Source organism: Frieseomelitta varia, unplaced genomic scaffold (assembly GCF_011392965.1).
Source record: "Frieseomelitta varia isolate USP_RPSP 00005682 unplaced genomic scaffold, Fvar_1.2 scaffold_876, whole genome shotgun sequence".
Classification (NCBI taxonomy): Eukaryota; Metazoa; Arthropoda; class Insecta; order Hymenoptera; family Apidae; genus Frieseomelitta; species Frieseomelitta varia.
In genome coordinates, this window is record NW_025110674.1 from 99549 (window position 1) to 125683 (window position 26135).

Here is a 26135-nt window from a genome sequence, read left to right on the forward strand (position 1 = left end):
GAGTCACAACGTACGATGCTGCCATCTATGTTGGCACATATACGTCATAAAATTGACAACTTTGAATTGTAAATAATAGTAAGGAAATAACATCGGGAATAAAGAAATTTAGGTTCGTATAGCATTTCAAATAAACGTATTAACACCATATTTGCGGATACGAATTGCTCGAAGGGAAGCTATTATTTCATTAGTACGAAAATTCAGTGATTATTTCACTTCACCACTCCCTATCTTTCAAGATCACTTATGTACCGGTAACAAGTGTGAAAAAAAAGGCATGTATAGTCCTGAGTATATGAATTTAATAAAGCGTTAATGGATATTTCTATTTCTTATATTTCCTGTTGGAGGTACATTCGATTTAAATAAATGTAATTGCATTATCAGAAAAAAAAGGAAAAAATTTTATTTAAAATTTAGCTGGAAAATATCGTCTTTATTTGTTTTACCTATTAGGTAGATAAATTTAAATTATTCCGTAATGTGACTTTCGCTTGCATGATTTAGTAGTTTCCTTATATAAAGTGCAGTTACTTCTTCCAGTAAATTCGAAAATGTACAAGAAACTTTTCAATATGCAAGACGAGAATATTTTACATGGACCATTATTACCTAATTGTGAATTCAAAAATGTAACATTAGCACAGCTATTATTAAATCAATTAAGTATTCGTGGTTCTTGGGTGGCACAGGTAAATAAAATAAATCATTCATTTTACAGAAAAATCTGTTTGATATATCTGCTTCATATCAGCAATAACACAAATTTTTTTCAGATTGACGCTTATACAGGAAAGTCGAAAACTTTCAAAGAAATTCTAGACTTTAGTCGACAATTGGCAATTGCCTTTAGTAAGGAAGGATTAAAAAAAGATGATCGAATAGCTATATGCAGCGAAAACAATCTAGAATATTGTCCAGTAGTGTGTGCTGCATTTTACTTGGGTGTCACTGTCTGCCCATTGAACCCACTTTATACAGAAAGAGAATTAAAACATGCATTGCATATATCAAAACCAAAGTACATCTTTGTGTCACAGTTCGGAGCAAAGAATATACACAAAGTTATTCCTGAACTATTCTGGTTACCAAAGCTCGTAATGTTAACAGAATCTACGAATAATAAATTGCCAAGTATTAATAGCTTAACGTCAGACATAATCATTGATGATAATTTCCATGCCTGTTCTGTGGATATTAATGACCATGTGGCAGTCATTCCATGCTCCAGTGGCACTACAGGACTGCCGAAAGGTGTAATGTTGACAGATAAAAATTTTTTGTCTGTGATAAAAAACCTTACAATTGCATCACCTAGTATTTCAAATAGTAATATAACAGGCTTAGCTTTATTGCCATTTTTCCATGTATATTCCTTTTCTGTAATGCTGGCAGCGCTCGTTTTTGGAAATAAAAATGTGATTCTTCCACGTTTTGAAGAGGAAATGTTCTTACGTACTATAGAAAAGTACAAAATTGAGCATATAACTATCGTGCCACCACTCATGGTGTTTCTAGCAAAACATCCTATCGTAAATAAATATAATTTATCTAGTATTAAAGAGATTTGGTAAGTCGAATAATTTAGGATATTCCATTAAAAAATTGCGTTTCATTTTAGTAGAGATGAAGGATTCATTCTACTCTGTTTAATTAGGTGTGGTGCTGCACCTTTATCCGAAGAAATTGCAAGGATGGTTGTAAAAAGATTAAATAAGCCAATAATAAAGCAAGGATATGGATTAACAGAAACTACGTTGGCTGTAGTAGAGTCGCCTGATGATAATACAAAATATAAAAGCGTAGGAACGTTAGTTCCAGGAGTATCAGGTAAAACACTAGAGAGTAATATTTTATAAACTTGTCTTTAATACCATTTTTTATATGATATTTTATAAAATGAAGGAATTAAGTTAAGATACTTAAGTAGACAAAAGAATAGCATAGTTAAGATGAAATATAGGATAAAACAAAATAGGATACAAAAATATTACATGTAAAATTTAGGATAAATACAATGTAAAATGTGCAATGTTAAGAGAAAGCAATGTAAAAACCAAAGTCAATTTCAAGGCCAAAGAGGCTGAAATAAATATATACAAACATATATGATATAAACATACATGTATGATGTTTTAGCAAAAGTAATGCCAATCGATGGAAATGAATCAAGTAAACCCCTAGGACCAAACAGTGTAGGAGAATTATGTTTTAAAGGAGATATAATAATGAAAGGGTATTGCGATAATAAACAAGCTACAGCGGCAACAATCGATAAGGATGGTTGGTTGCATTCTGGAGATGTAGGATACTACGATGAACAAGGCTATTTCTATATAGTAGATCGTGTGAAAGAACTTATTAAATACAAGGGATTTCAAGTCCCACCAGCTGAATTAGAAGCTATATTATTAACTTGCCCTGAAATTAAAGATGCAGCGGTTATTGGACTACCACATGAAGAAGCAGGAGAGCTACCAGTTGCTTTTGTTGTTAAGCAAGAAGGATCTAATGTAATGGCAGAAGATGTTATTAAATTTGTAAATGGTAAATTCTTTAGTTAATCCATTAATTATTTAATTAACTTGTATACATCGAATTAATAAATGATATATTTCAGAACGCGTATCAAGGCATAAACAACTTCGAGGTGGTGTTAAATTTGTTGAAAATATTCCACGGACCGCATCGGGAAAAATTCTACGCCGTGTATTACGCGACACACTTAAATCAAAATTATGAAAAATTAACAAGAAAGATGTAGCATTACTAATTGGAATCTATCTTTCTTTTCATTTACATTCATTCTAAAGAAGATTATAAGTATAAATATTTTATGAAACAGCATTTGTGAACTTTTATTAGAACATATTTTTTATAAATTATATTTTTAATTAACTTCTTAGTAAATTATAAAAAATTCGAAATGCAAAAGAAAAGCTGAAAATTTTCTCTACTCTAGTCATATTATTGATATCATATTTAAATATATAAGAAAACATTTTCTATAAAGTTATATACATTACTCTTGAAACTTTTGCTTTATTTCGTATGGTATGTGATCTAAATACCATTGATGACTACGAACAGGACCAGTAGCTAATACACCTCTTTCATTCGAATATGTTGTTTCTGCATTATAAGAATACCGCTGTCCGTAAAAATCGGTTAATTTGCCACCAACTGCGTAAAGAACAGCCTCAGGAGCGCAAGTATCCCATTTTTTGGAACCTTTGCTAGCAAATACATAAGCATGAGCCCTTCCTTCCAATAAAAGTATTACCTGTCAAAGACAGTAATATTGAAGTCATTTATAAAATAATTAGATCACAAAAACTCTTAATTATATTGATTATACCTTATATCCTGCACCACCAACTCGTATCACTTCATCAGGACATAAAGCATTTATAGCTGCTTCAACATTGCTATCAGAATGTGAACTAAAAGAATACAATACGTCTTTGATTTTCTATTTAAAATAATTTTAGCTATTTTAAAATCCAATCATACCATGTAGTTGTAATTATTCTTCTTTCAGCCATTGGAGGAATTAGTGCAAATCCACCAAACCCTACGCCATTAATACCCCAAAGAGTACGTCCCAGTGTTCCATTCTCTATATTTCTGTAATATGGCTGATGAATTACACCTCCAATTGCCCTATGTCCAATTGCCACTCCTACCAATACTGTAACATGTTCTACAAGGCCTTTTGCATACTCTGATGTTCCTAAAAATATTAATACTATATTTAACAAGCAAACTATGTTTGTATAATTCATATAATTCACATAAATAATATATATATATACCATCTAATGGGTCTACCCAAATGCACACATCTTTAGGATCAATATTTATCAGGCGAGTTGGTAACTGTAATTCTAATACTTCTTGATCTGCATCTGTCACAATCCAATCAGATGGTATTTCATAGTTTAATGGTCCTTCTTCACCAATAATGGTAACGTTTGGAAATTGTTGGCTTAATGAAGCAATAATACACATTTGAGCACAACGATCAGCTTCAGTTTGTAAATCATTGTTGCCTTTCTCTATTATATGTAGATTTCCATAAGCCATAATATCTCGTATAATTTTACCTGCTCTTACTGTAGCAGTTACAGAAGAGGCCACTATTCGAGTTAATAAAGAAGCACTTTGTGCCATTTTATAATTGTTTTTCTTAATATTGACAAGTAATCACTTTGTTCTTCTTAACAAGAAATAATGAATCTTTTACTGGCAATGCTTCAAATATGTTCTATACATAATTGTGTAAAAAAACCTAGATCAACAAACTGCAAAAAAATATGATAAAAAACTTAGAAAGTAGTGTTACTTTTCAAGGTTATATTGATACATATATTAAAAACAAAGATACATACTAATTCTGTGACATAGTATTACCAGTAAATTAAATAACAAAATTCTTTATACATTATTGTTTTACACAATGAAAAAAATACAAATTGTAACATATGAAATGAGACATAAAAAGAAATTTTTTTTATTCATATATAAATATTGCAATATTTTGTCAAATTATAATTTTTATCAAAAATTTTAAATCTATGTACATTATGTGTGTGTTTGATGATCATGAGTGAAAATGATCAAATAGAGACTTTGAAAACTACTTATTTCAAATAAAAGGGGGGATTTAAATGCATGAATTGCACTGTAATATTGGAATCACTTATTAAATTTCTTTTGTTTCATGGCTGAGTCTATTGGTAAATTAATGCTAATTAATATAATTGTTAATAACATTATTTTAAATTATACGAAAAAAAATATAAATGATGAAAAATAATTTATTCCTGAAAAAAATAAATATAGAAAGGAGATTAGAACTTACAAGTTCTTGATATCAATTCAAGCAAAAAGTCAATATACAAGGTCATAACAAATCAGAAATAACTATACGTGGAATGACAATGTGTAAATATCCTATCACGATAAATTTCATAGAATGAAATTTGTAGAATTTCTCGAGTCGATGAATTTTTCTTTAAGGAAATTACAAAGATGTTGCAAATTATTAATATTATTTTATTAGTATTATTTTTCGTATCAAAGTTACTGATTTCGCATTCAACGTACGCTTTATGTATATACAAATTTAAACATTAACAAATATTCAATTACAGCAGAAAAAAGAAATAATAACAGTTTTATAAATAAGTAGTTGCAAATAAAATTTGTGATAAAGTGAAGTTTATTTTATATGTCAATTTACTTTATGTTTATTTCATGTATCATTTGTAATGTACGAGCATAACCTCAAAGTAACTTTTTATAATATAACAATTATTACTGCACAAAGTAGTAAAAATAATGTTATGCCATAAATTAATCACATTATCGATTTCGTGTATATTACGAAGTAGTAAACTGCATAACAATGTAATTGTTTCTTTCACGAAAAGGGATCTTTGGTGTTCAAGTATCATGCATTTACCAGAGTCCATACGTAATATCAAACATTTAGGTGTAAAAAAAATTAACAAGAATAAAATTTCTCCTGCGCTTTCCAAATATTTAGAAAATATCAATCCAACATTTAGAAAAAAGATTATAAAAGATTATACGTCATTAAATCTAAAACATATCAATCCATATTTAATAAACAATGAAATAAGCAATGAGTTTGCTGCACTCATTAAAGATGATTTGTTGGAAAATATGTCTTATATAATTGAATTAAATCCTGGCTATGGTTTATTGACAAGAAAGTTGTTAGAAGCTAATGTGCCATTTATACATCTTTACGAATGCCGTACTGAATTTTATCTTGAACTACAAAGATTGGAAAAGATTTTTCCTGATCGTTTTAGCATAAGTGATACAGATCTTCAGAATATATCTAGAATGTTGAATTTAAAAGCAACATCTCACGTGTTTAATAATCCTAATAAATATATATGTGAATTGTTTACTAATGTACCAAAAAGGAACTGGGAAGAGAAAAGTTGTATGCAAATAATTGGAATTGTAATTAGGTTTTCATTTATAAGACATTTAATACTGAGTGTAATATTTCAAACAGGCTTTATGATGCATGGAAGAGCAATTTTTTATCTTGCATTATCACCAACTATATGGAATGTTAGTAGTTAATTGTACATTTTAGATTTTTAGGTTCAAAAAGATCTTAAATAACAGCAATTTATTGTATTTTTAGAAATTGATGCATCATAGTAAAAAAGGTTTAATTACACACATTATGTTTAGAACATTGTTTAATTATACAGTGTTTGGTACATTAGATAGAAAAGGATTTCTGCCATGGCAAAATATTAAAAAATCAAACATTACAGAGAATCAATTCTTTTATGTTGTAAAATTAGAACCAAAGCCTAATCTTTTATCATTATTTGGTGAAAAGGAAGGTGTAATATATTTTTGGCATTTTATTCGACAATATTACCATAGGCCAACATTGAGGCTAATACCGTCATTAGAGTGAGTACTTGTTTAAAAGTTGCATCTATTCAGAATTTTATATAAATTAATAATATGTAAATGTGTTTTTAATGCAAATATTTCAGGAAAATAATACCAGGTTTTGGTATGAGATTAATAGAAAAAAATTATAATATATTTACTGAATTTGGAGAATTAAATACTAATCAAATTATTGATATTTATATGGAACTTAAATCTTGGCCAGGATTTAAAGAAAGTGCTTTCTTACCAAGTGCTAATATAATTAGGAAAATATATGATCCACACGTTAATATGCAGGAGAATGAAGTTAACCAGTTATGAATGTGATATTTAATAAACATAAAATATACCAGAAATGTTTTGAGTTAATGATTTTTATATTTAAAGTTTATCCACTGTACTTTTTGTATTAGATATAAATGCGTCTAAGGACAAAAATTGTACATTGAAAAGTAGTGGGAGAAAAACTTGAATTATCAGCAAATGCTTAATGTTGATTGGCCATTGATTTTAATTCTTTTGTTGTATTTAGCTATACTTGACCTTGAAATCACTTCAGCATCACTTCAGATCACTCTCAAAAGAATATAATATATTACAAAGTGTTAACATCTTTAATTAATATTTTCCATAATTAAGGTATATTTGATTATATTTATGTTAACATCAGAAAAAAACATCACAAATAATCTGTTACTTTCAAAAATATCAAATATTCATTCCCATTTTTTGTGAAAAAGATTTTATTTATGTCATAGATACAATAAAATGAAGTGGATAATTTTTAATATCACATTAGTAACATGGATTTGTATAATATTTTGTCAGGATATTGTATTTCCAAATGATGAAGAGATGTCTCATGTGAGCGGCAACACAGCGGTAATTACATACATTCAAGAGCGACAAGGAAGAACATTAGTGACATAGTGTGAGAAAATGTTTTGTTTTAGATAACAGAACGTATTCCAGTGGCTGCACCAAATATATGTCCTAAAGACATGCTTCTTTATCCTGGAGATGGAAATAGAAGTACATGGGTATGTGATTGTAGACCCAGATTTCTATATTTTCCATTGAATAATAGTTGTCATGAAGCATACAGACAAGGACCATGTCCACCACAGAATTATGTTGTGCTTCCTAAGAATGAAGCTATACCAAAATGTGTAAAAAATCCTTGTTTGGAGGATGGCTTAGTGCAATATAATAATATATGTTATCCTTTAAGAACTACAGGTGGCCCTTGTGCACCTGATGGTGTAATCGGAGTAAATGAAACTACATTTGATTTAGAATGTATATCAACAGATGTTGCAACATTCGTAATTATCGATCCACCTCCAAAGAAATGTCCTGTAGGAAGCCGTAGGAATTCTCTTGGAGTATGCAAAACAATTGCAAATTTTTCATCTCGCACTAATAAAGTTTTCACCTGAAATTTTTGCTTTTAATATGAAAAAGTATTTATTTGTTTGGCTTCTTTCATATAATAAATTTCAGTATATTATGCTATAAGTCTGATGTATTATGAGAATATATAACATTCATATTTACAAAATATAATTCTTAATATACTTAAATATACTTATTTAGATAATACGGAACTCCTCGTTTATATACACTGACAAGGTATAACTACATACTTATAAAGACCATCAATTGCACATTAAATATTTATGCAATATATTTTTATATTTTAATGATGACTGTTATGTAATTTATACTCTATTTACATAAATTGTATATACAATTAGACAGAAATATGATACATAAGAATGAAATAAAATACTATGATGAAATATAATAATATATTTAACAATTGTTAATACTACTTAAGTCGAATGATATCAACTAAATTAAAGATGAATCTAAAAACTAATATCAAAGTTATCAAAAATTGTAATTTCGTACTGTCTTGTATAAAGATAAAAATCTGGCTAATAATAAATTATATATTTTCAGCATAAAGCATAATCATTTCAATGTTATGACCTCTTCTATAAATATGGCTTTTCAATCTCGTAATGGATCAAATAATCATCTTAAGTTACATTATATGATCATAATTACATTCATTACAAAGTGTGCGTTTAGGAAACTGACTTTATCAGTTACAAATATTTCTTTGAAGAGTAAGAACAATAGGATAGAAAAAAATACTACCACTTAAAGAAATACTCTCAACGATCAAATTTTCCATCGAATCAAATTTTTAAGTTGTCTCTTGTATCTCATTACTTCTAGCAGCTTCTATTAATCTTTGTCTTTCTCTGTACATTGAAACCTTCATGTTTTCTAACTGATGATATCGCAACAACTTTAATACTGCAAATACTGACAGACCAACCCACACAGACAAACTGAACCAAGTACCAAATTGAACTGCACCCAATTCAATGTGAAAACCAGAAGTATCTATATCATCAGCTTTATCAATGTCATTTCCAGCTGCCAATTCGCAAGATGGAAATCTTTTGGTCATACATTGACACCAGGTCATAAAGCCAAGTGTGATAATAACTGCGGCGATTAGGGTGATTGTCGTAAGGAATATCGAACTGACAACATCTATAAACGCCGACAAGAAAGAGCTGTCCTCTCCGCGGTACATAAGTATAGAGAGACGATAAATTTGTATCGCAGATGTTAGCAACAACATCAAGCCAACGAATATCGTGTAATTGCAGTAAGCCTGCGAAGCCCAATTTACTACAAACTGACCGTTTGATTCTTGCCAAGTCCCTGTTGAGAATAACAAACAGTGTCCTCTGTAAACAAATATATATTAAACAATGCGTAACATATCTGTACATACGTGTACATTCTAATGTTATTTATTATAATGTGATTCGGCCACTTTTGAAATGCCAGCTACCTAAATTCATCTTCGTGCAAACTCATCGGTATGATGATACAAAGTGACAAAATAAGAGCAACGACATATCCCGATATTTGACTAAGGAGCAAGATGTTGGTTAGAGCCATATTTCAAGTGGCAAAGCAGAATCTCCGTTTTGCAAGTATATCTGTAAAACAAAAAGTACGTCAATTTCCAATGAATTATCGGACAATCTTAATGACAGATCGTTCGATTAACACACACCTGAACTTATTCATAAACTACATACGGAAATTACAGTGAATATAGACACGTTCAGGCTAGTAAACTTTTCAGAAATATTTCACGTCGATCTGTGTCGGTTATTAAAAAATCTCGATACTTTTAAACAATATTTAAGGCAGAAGAATTATTTTGTTTGAATACCTCTATTTGCGAGGTGTAAAGAAGAATGTAACAAATAATTTTAATTGTTAACGAAAAGGAACTTATAATTATAATATAATATATATTTTAATCTATTTATAATTAATATACTTATTTATAAGTATATTAATATAAATATATATTAAGTATATTAATATACTTTTACTAACTTTGTAAAGACAACTTAATTTTAATTGTTAAACGAAAGGGTTAATGTATTTCGACTTACAAAGAAATTTGCATATGCGTTAAGAAAAAAAAAAAAAAAGAAAGAAAAGAATATAGCCGATTGTTCATTTTTCGATCCTTTTTTAGAACGTAAGTATCCACTTTGTGATATTTAATATTCTGAAGGATCCAAAACATTGTATTTTCACTCACACACGTACATTTCAAACATCCGTTCTAACGCTAATATCCGTTCTAACATGGATTTCAAACATCCGTTCTGATACATAAATCTGATGTTACAACAAAAGTGTAAATAACGTTGTGACAAAAGCGTAAGTGTAAACTCGAATAATTCCATATCTTTTCGAAATTAATAAAAAAAAGTATTATTCAAACATATAGCAAAAGGGAAAAATCGTTTCGCAAACGAACGTTCCGAAAAGCACAGGATATGACATTTCGTTTCGTTTGCACGCACGACTTTGTAGTAAAAATAAAGGCAACTCTCGCATTATTAAACACATAGAACACGTATTGTTCAAACGCGAGATACGCACGAACGTGTGTGTAATGTTTTTGCGTAAAATCTAGGAACAAAAGTATCGAACGATCGAAATCCACCTGTGTGGGAGAGACGTGAGAACGTTTGGGGGGCACATGTGAGCGTCAGCTCATCTCTCTCTTATAGTCAGCTGATTTCAGTCAATGAGACACCAGTGTTTCGTTTCGTGCAGTGTTTGCCCGACAGTCGAGATTCTATTTGCGCGCGCGCGCGCGTATGTGTATGCATGTGCACTCGTATCCAAAAAGGAAAATATTACGCAGCTTAGAGAACCCCGTTACACCCGAATTGTCGTATTATGTTAAGGATCATTGCGCCAGAGTGGACACGTGTTGGAAAGATGGAATTCACGTGGATAAATTGTTATCCGTACACCGTGCCCGAATAACAAGGCGCATGACGAGAGTCACTTTTTGAAAATCCCATGTAGATTTCATAGATTAGCTTTGGTCAAGCGTGGATACGAAATGTCTTGGTTAGGATGCATTCCCTGGTCGCAAGGGATCAAAAAGCGAGCGTGCAGGTATCTTCTACAACGATATCTGGGTCAATTTTTGGAGGAGAAATTAACATTGGACCAGCTCACTGTGGATCTGTACAACGGAACTGGTCGTGTAACCAATGTCAGCCTTGATGTGCAGGTACTCCCATTTTCTTTGTTCCTAAGCCTTTGGCTGAGAGAAACAAAGATAAGACAAAGCCATTCCTTTGTCTATGATAACTTTCTCAAAGAATAAAAATGCTTCTGTACGCATGCTTTTTCTGAATTTTTATGCAACAGGCCCTCAACGAATTGGGAGAGCAGCAACAACTTCCTTTGGAATTTGTCGATGGCTTCGTAGTGGAAATATCTTTTAGCATACCGTGGTCAGCTTTACTTAGCGAGGCTAGCTATGTGGAGGTTAAGGGTTTGAAACTGACCGTTCAACCTAGACAAAGAACGAAAACTGGCACTTCAATGTTTGAGTCTATGTGGAGCTCTATGACATCGAGTATGCAACTTGCACAAGAATGTTTGCAAGAAGATGCAAAAAATGCTGGCAACTCTCAGCCATTAGAAGGAGTCGAATTGTTTGCACAAACAATAGATTCAAGTAAGATTTTATAAATAGTTGTTCAGAAATGTATTGATAGGAAATGTAGTGTCAGCATGTATATTATTGTAAGTTTTGTGGATTTCAGTTTTATGCAGAGTAAAAGTAAGATTCATTGATACCGTAATACGTTTGGAACATGTGCCACTAGACTCTTCTACAGGAGTTGCAATTGAAATGTGTATAAAAAATCTTGAATATTCAGATGAAGCAGGCTTAGATCCAAGCAGTGCTTCATTAGACCCTAGTCAGTCAACAAAAGGATATATCGTATCAGCTTTCACAACGAAAAGATTTTATTTAGAAGGTGTCACTTTCCACACGGATGAGTTTCCATCTCGAGCAAGAACTTTTTCTAGGAGCATCATAACAATAAGCAGAGGATCTACACCAGATTCTAAAGTAACATTTTTTTTGGCATTAGGTTTAGTAAGAGAAATATGTGACTGATAATTTTTTGAGGAGGTTCTTCTTTATAGAATTCAGACGGCCACTTCTCTTCTGCACAAATATCTCCCACTCAATATGCAAATGTGCAAACTTCTCCGGAAGGGAATATTATTAATAGTTTAAACGAATCAAATCCTATAATGTTTGCCAAGTTAGCAGGCAGACAAGAAATAAGATTGAAATTAAAGCAAGGTGAAAGTGTTTCAGGGCCAAAGGTAAAAGTTAATTGTTAATTGTTAATTATTGAATATGAAGAAAATAACATCTTTAAATTTAAGTTTCGTATTTAATATGAAATAAAAGGTACGAACTAATTATTTCAGGTAGAATTTGAAGTGACACTGGGATCATTTACTTCATTTTTAAGTCCACGGCAAGTGCATGTGTTATTGGAATTGGGCCACGGACTTGCATCCCCAGATTTAGAAGATATTAGCAATGTCGCGCCGAGAACTTGCATGGAAAAGCCTATGGTTGGCAGCGACTTCAGTCGCGTTGAGCGAGAACTTATTCATCAAATATATCCGACACAAGGATTACGTTCTATGGTATATACAATAAAAAATGATAATAAAAACCGCAACTTTTAAAAATTTGAAAAGCCAATATTAAATTTGAAAAAATTTTCTTACAGGATTTAAGGCATGCACAGGGTTGGTCGACGGCATCTTTAGACGAGTCAGACAACAAAGAGGAGTTTTTGCCGATGCGATTACCTGGTTCTACATCAATGAGTGATTCGATCACAAGCAATAACATTAGCATGGATGGGAGTATATTATCTAGTAGTATTAGTTTAAAGAATTCAGCGACAAATTTACCAAAGCAACAGAAACACAGGCACAATGTGGATAATAGTCCATCCGCAGAAACGTCTCATTTTCATGTGAGGGTATCTTCCATAGCTATAGTCCTACTACACGAAGATATATTGGCCACGTGCGTAGAAGGAGGTGGTTTAACATGTTCTAGTATACGTCAGATGAAAAATTCAGCGGATGAATTTTTCAAGCAATTAGGAATGTTCGGAGCTGGAGGATATGGAAACAAAGACTTTGATAAGGCATCGAAAGTACTCTTGGATGCTTGCCATTTAAGTCATATTAGGCATGTAGATAGAACGTAATGTGTGATAGAACGTAATGTGAAAATTTGAATTAATTCTTTATTGCTTATTATTATAGATTACTCGCTGCGCCGCTAGTAATTGAAGGAAGAGAAAAAAATGTTTCATGGTTTTCTGTAATATCTGGAACATTAACCTTAGCTAGTTTAGAAATTGTAGAATGTTTAATTGATTCGAATAATTCTGGAGCAAATACAACTCCACTAACTGAGTTTGTAGAGTTGCTTGTTTTTCCGAAAGAGAGTTCAAGTAATACTGGTTTCACCAATAAAACGGACTTTAAAATGAAATTTAAATATGTAGAGGATGTTGAAAATGCAGGATATGCTCAATTAGTAAAATGTACAGATCCGTACACAACAGTTGAGTAAGTATATGTACATTTGAAGTGTATTGATTTAAAATTAATTTTGTCGTGCTTTTTTTTCAGTATTGAATTGGAACCATGCAAGAGTGAAGTGGACATAACTATTATAGATAGGATATGTGCTTTACTTAATCCACAACCTATTTGCGTTTGTAATCCTGTGTCTAATAATAAGAATACGGTAAGCTGATAGGTTTTATTATTACAATAATGTATTAAACTATACAGCTTTTCATCATTCGTTTGTAATTTTTAGAATCAACAAACTTTATTTTATCAAGCCATAGAGAGTCCTATATTGTCTGACTTTGCTGCTATCATAAACATATCTTCGTCACACTGTACAATAAAATTAAGGTAATTCACATACATATACACATACGAAATATACATTGAAAACATAAAATATTTCATGATCAATCATTTAAAAACAGGTTTCCAATACCAGATTTAAGACCCTTGCACGATATGAATCGGGCACCATGGTGGAAGAGATCGGTGAGAACGGATTATATGATCTTAAAAATGGCAGATGCACAAATTCATTCTCGGCCGCATTCGATTTTTTCAAAGAATCGGCCGCATTCTGTGAAGAAGCATTTCGAAATCCAATTCAGTAAGTTGCTGCTTTCGTATGCGGAAACGGAGACAGACGTACCATTGAATATAGGCAGAGTTACAACGCATGAAAAAAATAATGCGTCGTGTCAGCAAGTCAACGAAGGATTTGATTGGGCTAGAATAGTTATTACAATCTATCCGGAACGTTTGAGCGACCAGCTGGAAGATAGCTCTGAAGGAGAGCTAGATTCTAGTTTCGACGAAACTCTAGAAAATACGCCTAAACATCAGCCGTCTCCGTTCAGCTCAAAGCGTGTTATTCATGAATCTGATACGCCTCATTCCAAACCTCCTACGCAAGGCGATAAGGATGATTCAGAACAAAGGTTCGTGTCCGATAATATCGATTTTAATTTATCAAAAAGTACTTAACTTTGTGAATGTAACAGAGAGGGCGAGGAGTTGATCATACCAGGAAATCGGGAAGAAATGTTCGAGTTCATGGACGAAGGCACTCGTAGCTCCAGAATACAATTGGAGATTAACTTCCCGTGTGTTTCCGTCCAAATACCATCTAAACATCTGTACGAATTGCTATACAATAGATTCAACACTGATCTTTTTTTATGGAAACCGTCAGCACCAAGACCGAAGTACGGTACGCACATGGAAAATCACATAGGTCTCGATTTGGCATCCACTTTGTTACAAGAATCCGTTTATCCTAGGTAATCAATATTGAAAGCAGATGATATAATTTTTTGTATATATCGATTAAAAGGATGTACGATTTTCTGTTTCAAGATTTAGCACGTGCAAAAGTAGAATACAGTACGATTCCGATTCGGACTCCGATGAGGGCGGTATATTTCATTCTGCGGCCGATAAAAGTTACAAGCAGCATCAGAACAAGATATCAAAGAACGGTCAGAGTAATCTAGCACTAATTTTGAATATAGATCAAGGTCTCCTCTGCATGTATACTCCTGTTCGCGATTCGATGCGCAACGTCATCCCCGGTCAACAGGGCGAGCTAATAATTCGATTGGAAGACGCGACGATATTTTCGGTAACCGCGTACAAAGGAAATTCGAATCTGGGTTACGTTTGTGCCATGATAAAAGAAATGTCTTTGGATCATTGTGGATTAATGACGACTCCTTTCCAACCACCTACACTGAGACTTATTAATAGCGACATTCCGCAACATTGTCAAAACATTATATATAAAAGCGGGTTAACCGAGAATGTAATGGGAGCAAACAACAACGATGATATGGTGGTACTCGCTATTAGGATACAGGCTGCTCATCAAACCCACCGTATCAAAGTTCGTTCTATTTTTGTTCAATTTTCAATGAAATGATTATTTATATTAATCGATTGAATAATCATAGATTATTTTGAGATAGACTTTCAGAGTGGCAGTAGGCATAACAAATGCTACACTAAGGCATAGAATGTGCAACACTGGTACATCGTGGTTCACGCAGTTAACAGATTGCTTGGACGTAGCCGATCATCCTGTTGCCGGATACTCACCGCCAGGGATATTAACGGAATTACATTTGCACTTGTGGAATTGCGCGGTTGATTACAGGTTCTTATTCTCATTTACTTAAACATGGCGTTTTTTAGCTGAGCATAGCAATGTAACAAGAAATGTATATGATTTCAGGCCAGTTCATCTGCCGTTAAGATCAATGATAACACTTGGCAATTTCAGTGTTTCCAGCAATATCGCTGCGCATACAAATACTTCAACATTGCGTTTTATAGCAGAAGATATTGCCTTGTTCATATCTAATAAATTAGGGAGAAACGTGGATCTTCGGCGAGATTATGTGTGCGTAATGGACGTAGGATTGTTCGAATTGTCACTGAGGCTAAACGAGAAGATGTGCGGCGGTGCACCTAGGGTAGATTTAAGAGCAAGCAACAACGTGTTGCACGTTCGTACTTGTTCAGATTCTGGACGAGCTCTTATCCAGTTGTTAACGTACTTTGTCAATGACGGAGATCTTTTGCCGAATATGGAAACCGTCGAAACTACTACGATAGCTAGTACTAGCGAAGAAGAAAGCCTTCTAGGGGACGAGTGTATTAACACTCTGAGTAAGAGCCAAGTTGAACGCGTTAATAGTTTGATGAAAGAAGCGATGGAAGAAACGGTAAAAGGTAATTATTAAGTTGTATAAGGGGAAACGTATTGGATACTTATTATTCGGTAACAATTATGTTACAGAAACATCGGTGAATACAGACAGCGACATATCTGTAACTGAAAATCAGGTGGAGGTATTTTTCTTCCCTGACGAATCTCAACCTATTTTACAAATGTGCGGAAGTCCCGAGAAATATAACAAAGTCGAATTTGGCATAGAAACTGAAGATTTGAACGATGAGTTTTGTATATTAGGAGAGGAAGCTGGTACAGGAATTATGCCCAGACATGGTGTACCAGAAGTTCGTTGGCTTTGCCAGGAATCTTTGAGAATAATAGACAATCACTTCGCGATCCCACTCGGCAAAACTGATCTGCTTAAGGCGCCAAGACATTTCCCACCTCCGGTTTTAAGATACACTCTTTGCGAAATGAGCTTGATCTGGCACATGTACGGTGGAAAGGATTTCGAAGTTTCTCAATCATCGACCAAGAAACAGGTCATTGTCAATGACAACGTGATTCGCCCTAATACGGCACCTCGAGCTAGGTATGTATCCCAGTCGTCAAATGTTTACGCGAATGATACATAGTCATTTATGCTTGTAGAACCAGATCACCGTGGTGGGATGGCGTGGGTTTCAATAAATGTAGCCCGAACGAAATACATTTCGGGAGTGCGCCAAATTCACCACGTGCGAAGTGCAAAGAAACAACCGACTGGCAAACAATGGGAGGTCCTGGTCGCCGCCATGACATCTTAATGGAACTTCAATTGAACAAAGTGCGCTTTCAACACGAGGTTTATCCAGAGAATACAGCGGAAGCAGCGAGGCAAATATTGCTGGTAAACGAGATAGAGATCAGAGACAGATTGGCATCCTCCCACATCAACAAGTTCCTGTACCAATATAGCAGCGAGGCAAGACCGAAACAGTCTCATGCGAACATGTTTGCCATGAAAGCGGTCCACGTCAGGCCGGATCCAAGATTAAGTGCTCAAGAGTGTTGTTTAAAGCTCAGCCTACTGCCGTTGCGATTAAATATCGATCAGGATAGCCTATTGTTTTTGATAGAATTCTTCAACGAATTGGGTAGCGGTTCGAAGCAAGCTCAAGAGAGTTTCAGCGCGTCTAATAGCACGCAGTCCTCCTCGGTGTCGAAACAAGGTACACCGACGCATCACCCACCGGTTATGAGTGTAAACGATTCAGCGCCTAATGCTCCAACGTCAACGAATACGTCGCCAAGCGACAGCATAGATCCGAATTTATTGCTACTTTTGGAGGATGAATTAATGATCAAGGAGAACAATGTGAAAGTGAAGCCGACGCACGAAGTTCACGATGATTGTCAACCGATATATTTCAGGTAATATCGACAGAGTTGAGCAATTATATGTATATACTCTTTTTGACGTACATTGATGTATGATGTTCAAAATTTGTTTTGTTTGATTGTGTTAGGAGCGTGATATTTTCCCCTGAGGTTTTCGTTAGATTAGACTATCACGGAAAGCGCGTGGACCTTACTCACGGACCGTTGGCAGGACTTCTAATGGGCCTGGCGCAGTTGAATTGTTCCGAATTAAGACTGAAAAGACTAACGCATCGACACGGGCTTCTAGGCTTCGATAAATTAATAACGTTTTTATTCTCCGAGTGGTTGCAAGACATAAAGAAAAATCAACTTCCAAGTTTACTTGGCGGTGTCGGTCCCATGCATTCGTTAGTACAATTATGTAAGTCTGTGCGTTCTTGTTTCTCTCTATATCTATACGGATATAAAATTCACGCGTGTAAATATAAACGTTTGCTGCTACAGTTCAAGGGATAAGGGATTTGTTCTGGTTGCCTATCGAGCAGTACCAAAAGGATGGTAGGATAATCAGGGGATTACAACGAGGTGCGAACAGTTTCACGACGTCCACCGCTATGGCGGCGTTGGAATTGACTTCTAGGTTGATACACGCTATACAGAGTACAGCTGAGACGGCTTATGACATGGTCAGTCCTGGCCCAAGCGTGAGGCGTAAGCACAAGGGACAGAAAGGACGCCGGAAAAGGTATAATCAACCATTGGACATTCGAGAAGGAGTGGCTAACGCGTACATGCTAGTAAAAGAGGTAAATTACCAAATGCGTTGTACATTGGAGTGTTAAGATTGCTAACTTTAAATGTTATATGTCTCAGGGTTTGGGAGAAACGGCGAATCAATTGGTTCGCGTAGCCAGTGAGGAGCATGAACAAAAAGGAGTCTCTGGTGCTGTAGGGGGTGTGTTACGACAAATACCACCGACAGTCGTGAAGCCAATTATTTTGGCTACAGAAGCGACTAGCAATGTTTTAGGTGGTATGCAATCGCAGTTAGTACCGGATGCCAGACGAGAGGCAGCTCAGAAGTGGCGGCAAGACTCGAATGACGTGAATTGAAATTGCTGCTCTGTGAGCCCACGGTCCGGTTCGGTGTTCTGGATCGACCTTCGTGTAATAAAATGAGAATCCATGACGCGAATTTGCAAATAATATTACGATAAGGGGGGAGGGGGGGGGGGAAATATGGTTGAACTTATTTTACCGGAATGAAACACGAAGTGAAAGTAAATTGATTCGCTGACGTCGTAACGTAATGCATTAACGTTACGAAAAATAACCTTTCTAGATTTAACCGCGTAAATCGCATAAATTTTGTGAAAAGACGCAACGTCACTCTCGAATGATATAACATATTTGTGTATGTTGCATGTTTCAGTTTCATTGGTCTTGCTACATATTACAGAAAGATCGATCCGATTTCTTATATTTATAGTTTATAAATAAAGTCTATATACCATCGTGAACATCGTCTTCATAGCTTGTACGTATTTTTGTTCTAATAACGCGTATGTTTTATACCAATGATATGTATGTGAACATTTTTATTAATAAAATTCTGACGCTTATTATTGCATGCCACTTTTTGCATAATTTGCATTTATTAGAATATATGAATTCTAAACGTGCACGGCTAATTCGGAATTAACAGCAAATACGATACTAATTTCAGAATGAAAAATCGATATTAGAATTTTGGTAATTGAAAATTTAGAATTTTTTTAATTTGCAGAAAAGTTAAATACCACGAGGACAAGTGCATCGATAGAACAAAATTTAAAAATCTCGCATTTATAGGTCAACTGAAACGTTAGAAGAGAGCTTAGAGTCTTATTTAGAAGACAAAATCATACAAGTTCATAAATTAATCTTCTTTTCGTAAATAAAAATTATTTCGTTTTATGGACATTCAAATACTAGCGCCGTATAGCGGTGAAATTAATCGATACCGCCATCTATCGGATGCAAAATTGCATAAGTTGATAAGTAAGATTTCTTCACATAGAAATAAGGGATTTGGGCAGAGCTCGATAGATGGCAGCACACATCTGTTACGTGTAGCGACTTCTACTTCGAAGAATTTAGATCAACGACATCTATGTTCCGTCGAGATGTGTATTTAAACAATAGAATATTTAAAAATAGCTATTAATTTTATTATCACCATAGAAATGTTTACTGACACATATATATTGTAGCCATAGTAGAAATTCTTCATTCGTTATTTCGTTATTTAATTTTCATTTATAGAAATTATTCATTATTTAACTTTTATTATATAATCTTCATTAAATGATTAGTAATTGTATATTTTGTGATATTAATAATATTTTTATATAAACAACTAAAATTAATTACGGAGTTATTATTTATTTGTAGTATTGTGATATAAATATAAATTATCATAATCACTATATTGGCAACTGTTCACGCGAGTTCAAAAAACGAAAGCTTCAAAACCTTTTCTATTTTTATTTTTTTATTTTTTTATTTTAGACGAAAGAACAATTCCGTAATCAGTATTTCGTAAAACATACGTATGTGTCTGATAGAGACAAAAACTGGAAAATAAAAAAATGTAAATCGGTCTTTGATACATACCTTTTTTCTCAAGATTCGACAAATGAATAGACGTCAAGACAGATACTACTTCGAAGTAGTCCAAGGCACAAACTCCCATTGATAAATTTCTAATTTAACGGCTATTTAGTTATTTCATTAACAGGCAGTTCGTTTTATCATTAAAACTAGAAATCAAACTCGGTGGAGGTCGAAAAAGTTACACAGTTTCTGTTATTAAAAAAAAAAAAAACAAAATATCCATTGTTAGTTTTTATAAAACACAGTTTCTGTTATTAAAAAAAAAAAAAATAAAATATCCATTGTTAGTTTTTATAAAACATACAATGTTTGTATTTTTTTGTCCTAGGATAAGAACCCTCCTACCATTTTCGTGTCACATCCTGTCGTACCGACTTCGGCAGGTTTTGCGTCACAGTGAGTCAAAATTCTGAAGTTACTAATACACGCTATTAGGTACAAATGATTTGTGCTTCAAAAAACTATAGTGAAAACAATTTTTAACAAACTAAATTTTTAATCATTTTATATACCAACTTCGATTTTTCTTGCAGATGTCGCAACGAGGAATCTGTAGCGATCGCTACCTCCGCGCAATTTGAAACAGCGCCACTTACATTCGCTAAAACCTTCCGTCACAAAGTGAGTTTTCAATAGAACAGACAGCGACATCTTTTTTGTAAAATAAATAAAAAACGCGGGAAAAGAGTTTTCCCCCTCTTTTTTTTCCCCTCTTTGCAAGCCAAGGGTATAAAACCTGGTTGCGAAGAGGGAAAAGGCCCACTACTGTAACTACCATTACTCTCACTACTACGTTCATTACTTTCTTCGCTATTACTGGTAAGAACCATTCTGTGCAAAATTTGTAAGTGCACATTTCTGAGAATAAACCAAAGACTAGTTATAAACTGTGAAAGAATTACGTATATTTTGTACGCGAACTTGCCTTACCCACTGCAAGTTCCTACAAATTCTTCTAAATGGTCCCCTTTCGTGCCACAGAGAAGAACTACGTTATAGAAAGACGATATATCGTTTTTGCAATTGAACAATGTTCAATGATATTTCACGCGTGTACGTTCCAACAGTAATTTGACAAACAGTAAACGAAATTTTTAGAAATACGTAAACTGCAGTTATTCATCTTTGTCTCGTGGTCGAACACGTGGACGAAACGCTGTGTAGCGACCGATACCTCTACAAAATTGAAATCAATGCCATCTACATTAAAGCAGTCGTTCTGCCGAAAAGTATGTTTTCTGTAAACCGACATCGCCAACTGTATATAAACTCGTAACAAGAATATTTATAAATTGTTATTTTATTTTTATTACTACTATGGCGATGTTACTACCATGTTTACTTATTTATAGAGATGTATATATAGACTCTATTTTACAATTTGTTATTCATTCTTTAATTAACATTCGGAGAAAACAGTTAACTATTAAAGTTGTAAGCTTTATTGTTATTTAAATATCATTTATTATAATTTATTGAAAGTTACAAAAGTTACGAAGTTTTTCTTATTTAATTGTAGTATTATATTATCATCATAATCACTACAGCTGCGTGGAGCATGCTGCCGCCTGTCGAGCGGTCCAGAAACTAATAAAGACCACGCGAGAAACATCTTCCGTTTCCCGTAAGTTACCATGGCAATAAACAATGCTTCGGGGAACGATTTTAAATTGTAACGACCTTAGATACAAACGAACGCCGATGATAAACTGAATCGTCCGTAACGGCGGCCCCTTAAGTAAGTTACTAGCTTCATTTTTGCTCGCAATTTTCGATCGCTAAACTCGTCAGATTCAGGATGTCCAAGGGGGACGAGAGTCGCGAGAGTTACGAAAGTGCATCGACGTCGCCGGACGAGGAAGATGACAGATCGAGGAAACGATCGGCGCACGAAAGTTTCGTGAAAATAACTCGGGAGCAGATAGAGGAGATGCAGCGCGAGCTGTGCCTGATTAAACTGTGCTGGCCGGAAGTGGACCGCGCGAGGGATCTCTACTTGAAATCGCTTCCAAGCAGCTACTGCACGGTCACCGATAAGGAGAAGCTGCTCGCTTGGTACGCCGAGAATTTTCGGCGACAGTATCACGCGAAATACCCGGAACGAAAACCGTTGTTGCTGATGTGCGAGAATGAGTGCGGCGTGCAAGTGAGTGAAACGATTATCCAACCCCGAGCAATTGCGCGTTTAGATTGGAACTGCGAAACGTCTCGTTTCGTTTCGTTTCCGTCGTTCCCTAGTTCCATTCGTTGACAGCTAAAGCGTAAGGTTTACGATCGATTTAAGGTTCGATCAGAGCTTTCCGCCGAGAAATTATTCAGATCGTGGGAAACGTGAAATTTCCGAAAGATCAACAGTCTCGTCAAAGTTAGCACGCTCTGTGTGAATTAATCTCTTGCGCTGGTAGCTGGTTCGCGGACCATAACGAGTGATCAAACCGTACACGATAACTCGTCTTCTTTTTGAATTCATCGGTATATCGCTGGATAGAAATTATCATGAAGCAATAAATTTATTATTTGTTTCGCCTGGGTCACATTTCAATATACTTAAAACCGGTGGAAATATTGCATTTTTGGGGCAAAAAGTTCTTGACGCGCGTGGCACGTTATTCCAGCGCGCAAGAGGTTAAGATTAACTAGTTCGCGGACCATAACGAGTGACCAAACCAGTATACAGTAATTCGTCGCTTTTACTTTTTTGAACTCGTCGGCACGATACGACTATATGATAGGATAGAAATTATTGAGAAGTAATAAATTTATTACTTGTTTTGCTTGGGTTATACTGAAATATACTTAAAAACTGAGAAAATATTGCAATTTTGGGCCAAATACTTTCGACGCACGTCAGTCCATCGTGGCACCAAGAGGTTAAGTAATTGGAACGAAGTTTGGATGTCAGAGTTGGCGACGAACGCGTCCTTACACGTACGAAAGTATCAGTTGGTTCAAGTGACTCTGTTTTTATTCACGTTTCATCTCGTTAGAATTGATAGTATTATATCTTTTTCGAGTATTGAAATAAAGATATCAAATTCCTTTCTGCTACCGGCGGCGTCTCCGAGCTACAGACTGCTTTCAAAAAACGCAGAAACATGTTCGTTTCGAACCGTTTACGTCATATCGATAATTCATATTCGGCGTTCTTGATTTTTCAAATAACTTCAAGAAAGAAGAAAATTGCACGTTCCTCGACTCTGATTCCGGTTTACAATCAACTCGAAAGATTCTCCGATATTTATATAGAACGTCGTGTATATTTATGTTACGTATTGTTTTTTTCCCTTTTCTCTTTCTGTAGAGTTGCAACGCGCATTTCGTTACTTCGTCCTATCTATAAGTAGCAAATCATTATTTTCACAAACGAAACGACGGCGTCGTGAAAAAGTGCAGTCTCGTGGCGGCGAGTGTTGATAACGATCCAGCTGGCGCGATCCATCTGCAACGAGGTAACTCTCTTCGGGAGCAAATTCAACCTGCGTATTCTCCTCACCCCCCGGTGAGCAGTGAGCCTCCTCCCCAGCGGGGAGGATGTTCTCTGTTTTGTCGGTAAAAAAGGATAAGTTAAAGAATTATGTAAATACGTTCGTGTTTTATTTGCTTATTCTTTTTTTTTTTTCGTGGTGTATTCTCTTGATAAATATTCATTCGACTCATTGTACAAATTGTATTACTCTCTCATATAAAAATTAAAATGTGTTATAAATAAAATTATCGGCATTATACTGCTACGAAATTTGAGTCGTTTCAAGGATGTGTTCTTCGTTCATCAAAAGGTAACAAGGAATGTCTGTATTTTCTCTTGATATATAGACTCTAGGTTTACTCTCCCTATATACATATATATATATATATATTATATATATATATATATACATATACATATATATATATATATAGTTATTTCTCGTTACTTGCTTGCTCATCGTTCAATTCAACTAATGGAAATATAATTAGGAAATTTCTGTCTAAACGCGCTCGAACTTCCTTCTCTTCTACAATCTAAATAATAAAAATAAATTTCGCTATACATTTATTCATACGTACTTGAAATGTTCTACAATACATAGTGCACTTGCGTGCAAGGGTTTCACAGTCTTATGTACACGTACTGTCGAACGCGACAGTAGTTTCTTCACTTTGGTTTCCTGTTGTGTTTGTTACTTTTATAAATATATACCTCGTTAACCGCAATATTGTTCCCATTCAGTGCGCAAACAAATAAACAAACAAACAAAAAAGAAATAAAGATCTCGAATCGAAAACTACGACTGGAAGAGAGGATCGACGAATTCGCGAGGGGAAAAAAAAGAAAAAAAAAAAAAAAAAAAAAAAAAAAAGAAAGGATAGGGTTTATAACGAGCATGCTTTCCCTTCACTACTCTTCTCCTTCCATTCCTACGTTTTAAAAAAGCAAATTCGGCATTTTAGAAATCCCTATTACTTTTTTCTTTTCTATCTGGTGTTTTTCTTTGTTTTTTGGTATTCGAAATAAAAGGGTGATGTTAACCACTTGCGCTGGCAGCTGATTGCGGACCATAACGAGTGACCGAACCGTATACGATAATTGGTCGCTTTCTTTTCGAACTCATCGGTATATCACTATCACGGATAGAAATTATTGAGAAGTAATAAATTTATTATTTGTTTTGCCTGTTTTGTTTTACTCAAATATAATAAATAAAGTATAAATATGTAATAAGTAATAAATTTATTATTTGTTTTGCCTGTTTTGTTTTACTTAAATATAATAAATAAAGTATAAATATGTAATAAGTAATAAATTTATTATTTGTTTTGCCTATTTCTTGTTTCACTTAAATACACGTAAAACTGAGAAAATATTACAATTTTGGAACAAAGAATTCTCGACGCGCGTGGCACGGCATTCCAGCGCAAGAGGTTAAACTGTTCTAAGGTTTGCTGTAGATTTATCGTCGCTTTGGATCAGTAATTCCCAATCTTTCTTTGGCCATGCCCCACCTAAGCATCTCTAAAATCCTGGTGTCCTCTGTGACACATAATTAATTCTTATTATTCAAAAAGTGAATTTTTGACTTTTGTGGAGAAAGCCTAAAAGGTTATAAACTTGATCTAAACAAGCTTCCAAAGTCATGATCATCCAACAATTCATTCAATTTCAACATGATCGTCCGTGAAAGAAATAAATTGGAAAGTTTCTACAAATAAATTTTTTCGTTTGGAGAAATGCAAAAAAAATTTACTGTTATAATAACTCATTCTCAAATTGCCCCCCTGTGGGGCGTTTGAACCATCGCTTTAAATTCTTCGTTGCTAGATAGATAGCACTCGCAGTCCAGTCCACAAGATCCATTGTGTCGAATATTTAACGCTTTGAATAAAAACTCGGGCAAGATACAGCGGAGGCAAAAACATTTGAGTAATTAGTTTGCTTACTTTCCATTGAGCCGGTGCATCGTCGCTGCTACGAGAAGATTAACACCGGTTAACGAATGCCGCGAAAAACCGTAATGAACGTTCGACGACACGATGAATTTGAATAATTGATCGCGTTTCGTTTTGTAACGATGTTGCAAAATTCCGTGTATCGTGTAAATGTTCTAAAAATTTAAGCAGCCACGTGTTTTTGTTTTTCTTTTTTGTTTCTTCCATGAAAGTTTCAAGAGCCGTTTCGTCCTGTTTTTCCTTTTTTTTGGTTCGTTTGTGTGAAACGCGATCCAACTTCAGCCTGATTGCGATAAATTTGAAACTTTACTTCCAAAACACCATCCTCCAGGTCCTTCCTATTTATTTTTAGACTTTTAAAAATTCTCTTCTTCCTTTTTTTTTCTAATCTCGAATCTGACTAGAATAAATTCGAAGCTTCGCTCTTCAAAAGTTTCTTCTCGAAACAATTTTCGCGACACTTTTGCCAAAAGCGAGATAGAATAATCCAGTTGTAAGAGATCTTAACCGT

At 34.3% G+C, this 26135-nt stretch overlaps 7 protein-coding genes across 15 annotated transcripts; 5 read left to right on the forward strand and 2 right to left on the reverse strand.

The window, feature by feature from the left end:
* The first annotated feature begins 9 nt into the window (after window positions 1–9).
* On the forward strand, window positions 10–2850 carry LOC122536905 (4-coumarate--CoA ligase 1). 3 transcript variants are annotated; one of them, XM_043669687.1, is made up of 6 exons: window positions 10–112; window positions 547–695; window positions 780–1573; window positions 1661–1833; window positions 2143–2550; window positions 2624–2850. In XM_043669687.1, the coding sequence occupies exons 2-6, from the start codon at window positions 558–560 to the stop codon at window positions 2743–2745; spliced, it is 1635 nt and encodes a 544-aa protein (XP_043525622.1). In that variant the 5' UTR covers window positions 10–112; window positions 547–557; the 3' UTR covers window positions 2746–2850. The 3 variants fall into 3 exon arrangements, with proteins under 3 accessions (XP_043525622.1, XP_043525624.1, XP_043525623.1); XM_043669689.1 differs by lacking the exon at window positions 10–112 and adding an exon at window positions 119–278; XM_043669688.1 differs by lacking the exon at window positions 10–112 and adding an exon at window positions 336–353.
* LOC122536910 (3'(2'),5'-bisphosphate nucleotidase 1) lies at window positions 2556–4956 on the reverse strand. Of its 2 annotated transcripts, none has more exons than XM_043669698.1 (5): window positions 4868–4956; window positions 3819–4307; window positions 3517–3736; window positions 3362–3446; window positions 2556–3286 (listed from the first exon to the last, which is right to left on the reverse strand). In XM_043669698.1, the coding sequence occupies exons 2-5, from the start codon at window positions 4174–4176 to the stop codon at window positions 3026–3028; spliced, it is 924 nt and encodes a 307-aa protein (XP_043525633.1). In that variant the 5' UTR covers window positions 4177–4307; window positions 4868–4956; the 3' UTR covers window positions 2556–3025. The 2 variants fall into 2 exon arrangements, with proteins under 2 accessions (XP_043525633.1, XP_043525634.1); XM_043669699.1 differs by lacking the exon at window positions 4868–4956 and adding an exon at window positions 4395–4412.
* On the forward strand, window positions 4567–6808 carry LOC122536908 (dimethyladenosine transferase 2, mitochondrial). 4 transcript variants are annotated; one of them, XM_043669694.1, is made up of 4 exons: window positions 4567–4742; window positions 6059–6117; window positions 6194–6474; window positions 6561–6808. In XM_043669694.1, the coding sequence occupies exons 1-4, from the start codon at window positions 4727–4729 to the stop codon at window positions 6778–6780; spliced, it is 576 nt and encodes a 191-aa protein (XP_043525629.1). In that variant the 5' UTR covers window positions 4567–4726; the 3' UTR covers window positions 6781–6808. The 4 variants fall into 4 exon arrangements, with proteins under 4 accessions (XP_043525629.1, XP_043525631.1, XP_043525628.1 ...); XM_043669696.1 differs by lacking the exon at window positions 4567–4742 and adding an exon at window positions 5015–5108; XM_043669695.1 differs by lacking the exon at window positions 4567–4742 and adding an exon at window positions 5840–5974 and having other exon boundaries at window positions 6057–6117.
* A 102-nt stretch (window positions 6809–6910) lies between these two features.
* Window positions 6911–8426, forward strand: LOC122536916. Of its 2 annotated transcripts, XM_043669707.1 has the most exons (4): window positions 6911–7098; window positions 7218–7341; window positions 7413–7922; window positions 8056–8426. In XM_043669707.1, exons 2-3 carry the CDS (start codon window positions 7228–7230, stop codon window positions 7896–7898), a joined length of 600 nt encoding a protein of 199 aa, XP_043525642.1. In that variant the 5' UTR covers window positions 6911–7098; window positions 7218–7227; the 3' UTR covers window positions 7899–7922; window positions 8056–8426. The 2 variants fall into 2 exon arrangements, with proteins under 2 accessions (XP_043525642.1, XP_043525641.1); XM_043669706.1 differs by having other exon boundaries at window positions 7413–8426.
* Window positions 7967–9672, reverse strand: LOC122536915 (transmembrane protein 179). Its single transcript, XM_043669705.1, has 3 exons — window positions 9566–9672; window positions 9338–9488; window positions 7967–9230 (listed from the first exon to the last, which is right to left on the reverse strand). Exons 2-3 carry the CDS (start codon window positions 9445–9447, stop codon window positions 8675–8677), a joined length of 666 nt encoding a protein of 221 aa, XP_043525640.1. The 5' UTR covers window positions 9448–9488; window positions 9566–9672; the 3' UTR covers window positions 7967–8674.
* Window positions 9673–10371: 699 nt separating this feature from the next.
* Window positions 10372–18766, forward strand: LOC122536902 (autophagy-related protein 2 homolog B). Of its 2 annotated transcripts, none has more exons than XM_043669679.1 (19): window positions 10372–11101; window positions 11242–11554; window positions 11643–11956; window positions 12034–12219; window positions 12328–12552; window positions 12639–13111; window positions 13189–13497; window positions 13561–13678; window positions 13754–13854; window positions 13932–14444; window positions 14508–14786; window positions 14863–15388; window positions 15471–15658; window positions 15737–16236; window positions 16304–16772; window positions 16829–17593; window positions 17689–17963; window positions 18047–18348; window positions 18416–18766. In XM_043669679.1, the coding sequence occupies exons 1-19, from the start codon at window positions 10928–10930 to the stop codon at window positions 18653–18655; spliced, it is 6270 nt and encodes a 2089-aa protein (XP_043525614.1). In that variant the 5' UTR covers window positions 10372–10927; the 3' UTR covers window positions 18656–18766. The 2 variants fall into 2 exon arrangements, with proteins under 2 accessions (XP_043525614.1, XP_043525615.1); XM_043669680.1 differs by having other exon boundaries at window positions 10373–11101; window positions 16832–17593.
* A 2985-nt stretch (window positions 18767–21751) lies between these two features.
* Window positions 21752–23933, forward strand: LOC122536922 (dynein regulatory complex subunit 7-like). The gene is made up of 2 exons (XM_043669709.1): window positions 21752–22343; window positions 23499–23933. Exons 1-2 carry the CDS (start codon window positions 21996–21998, stop codon window positions 23535–23537), a joined length of 387 nt encoding a protein of 128 aa, XP_043525644.1. The 5' UTR covers window positions 21752–21995; the 3' UTR covers window positions 23538–23933.
* The last annotated feature ends 2202 nt before the right edge of the window (window positions 23934–26135 follow it).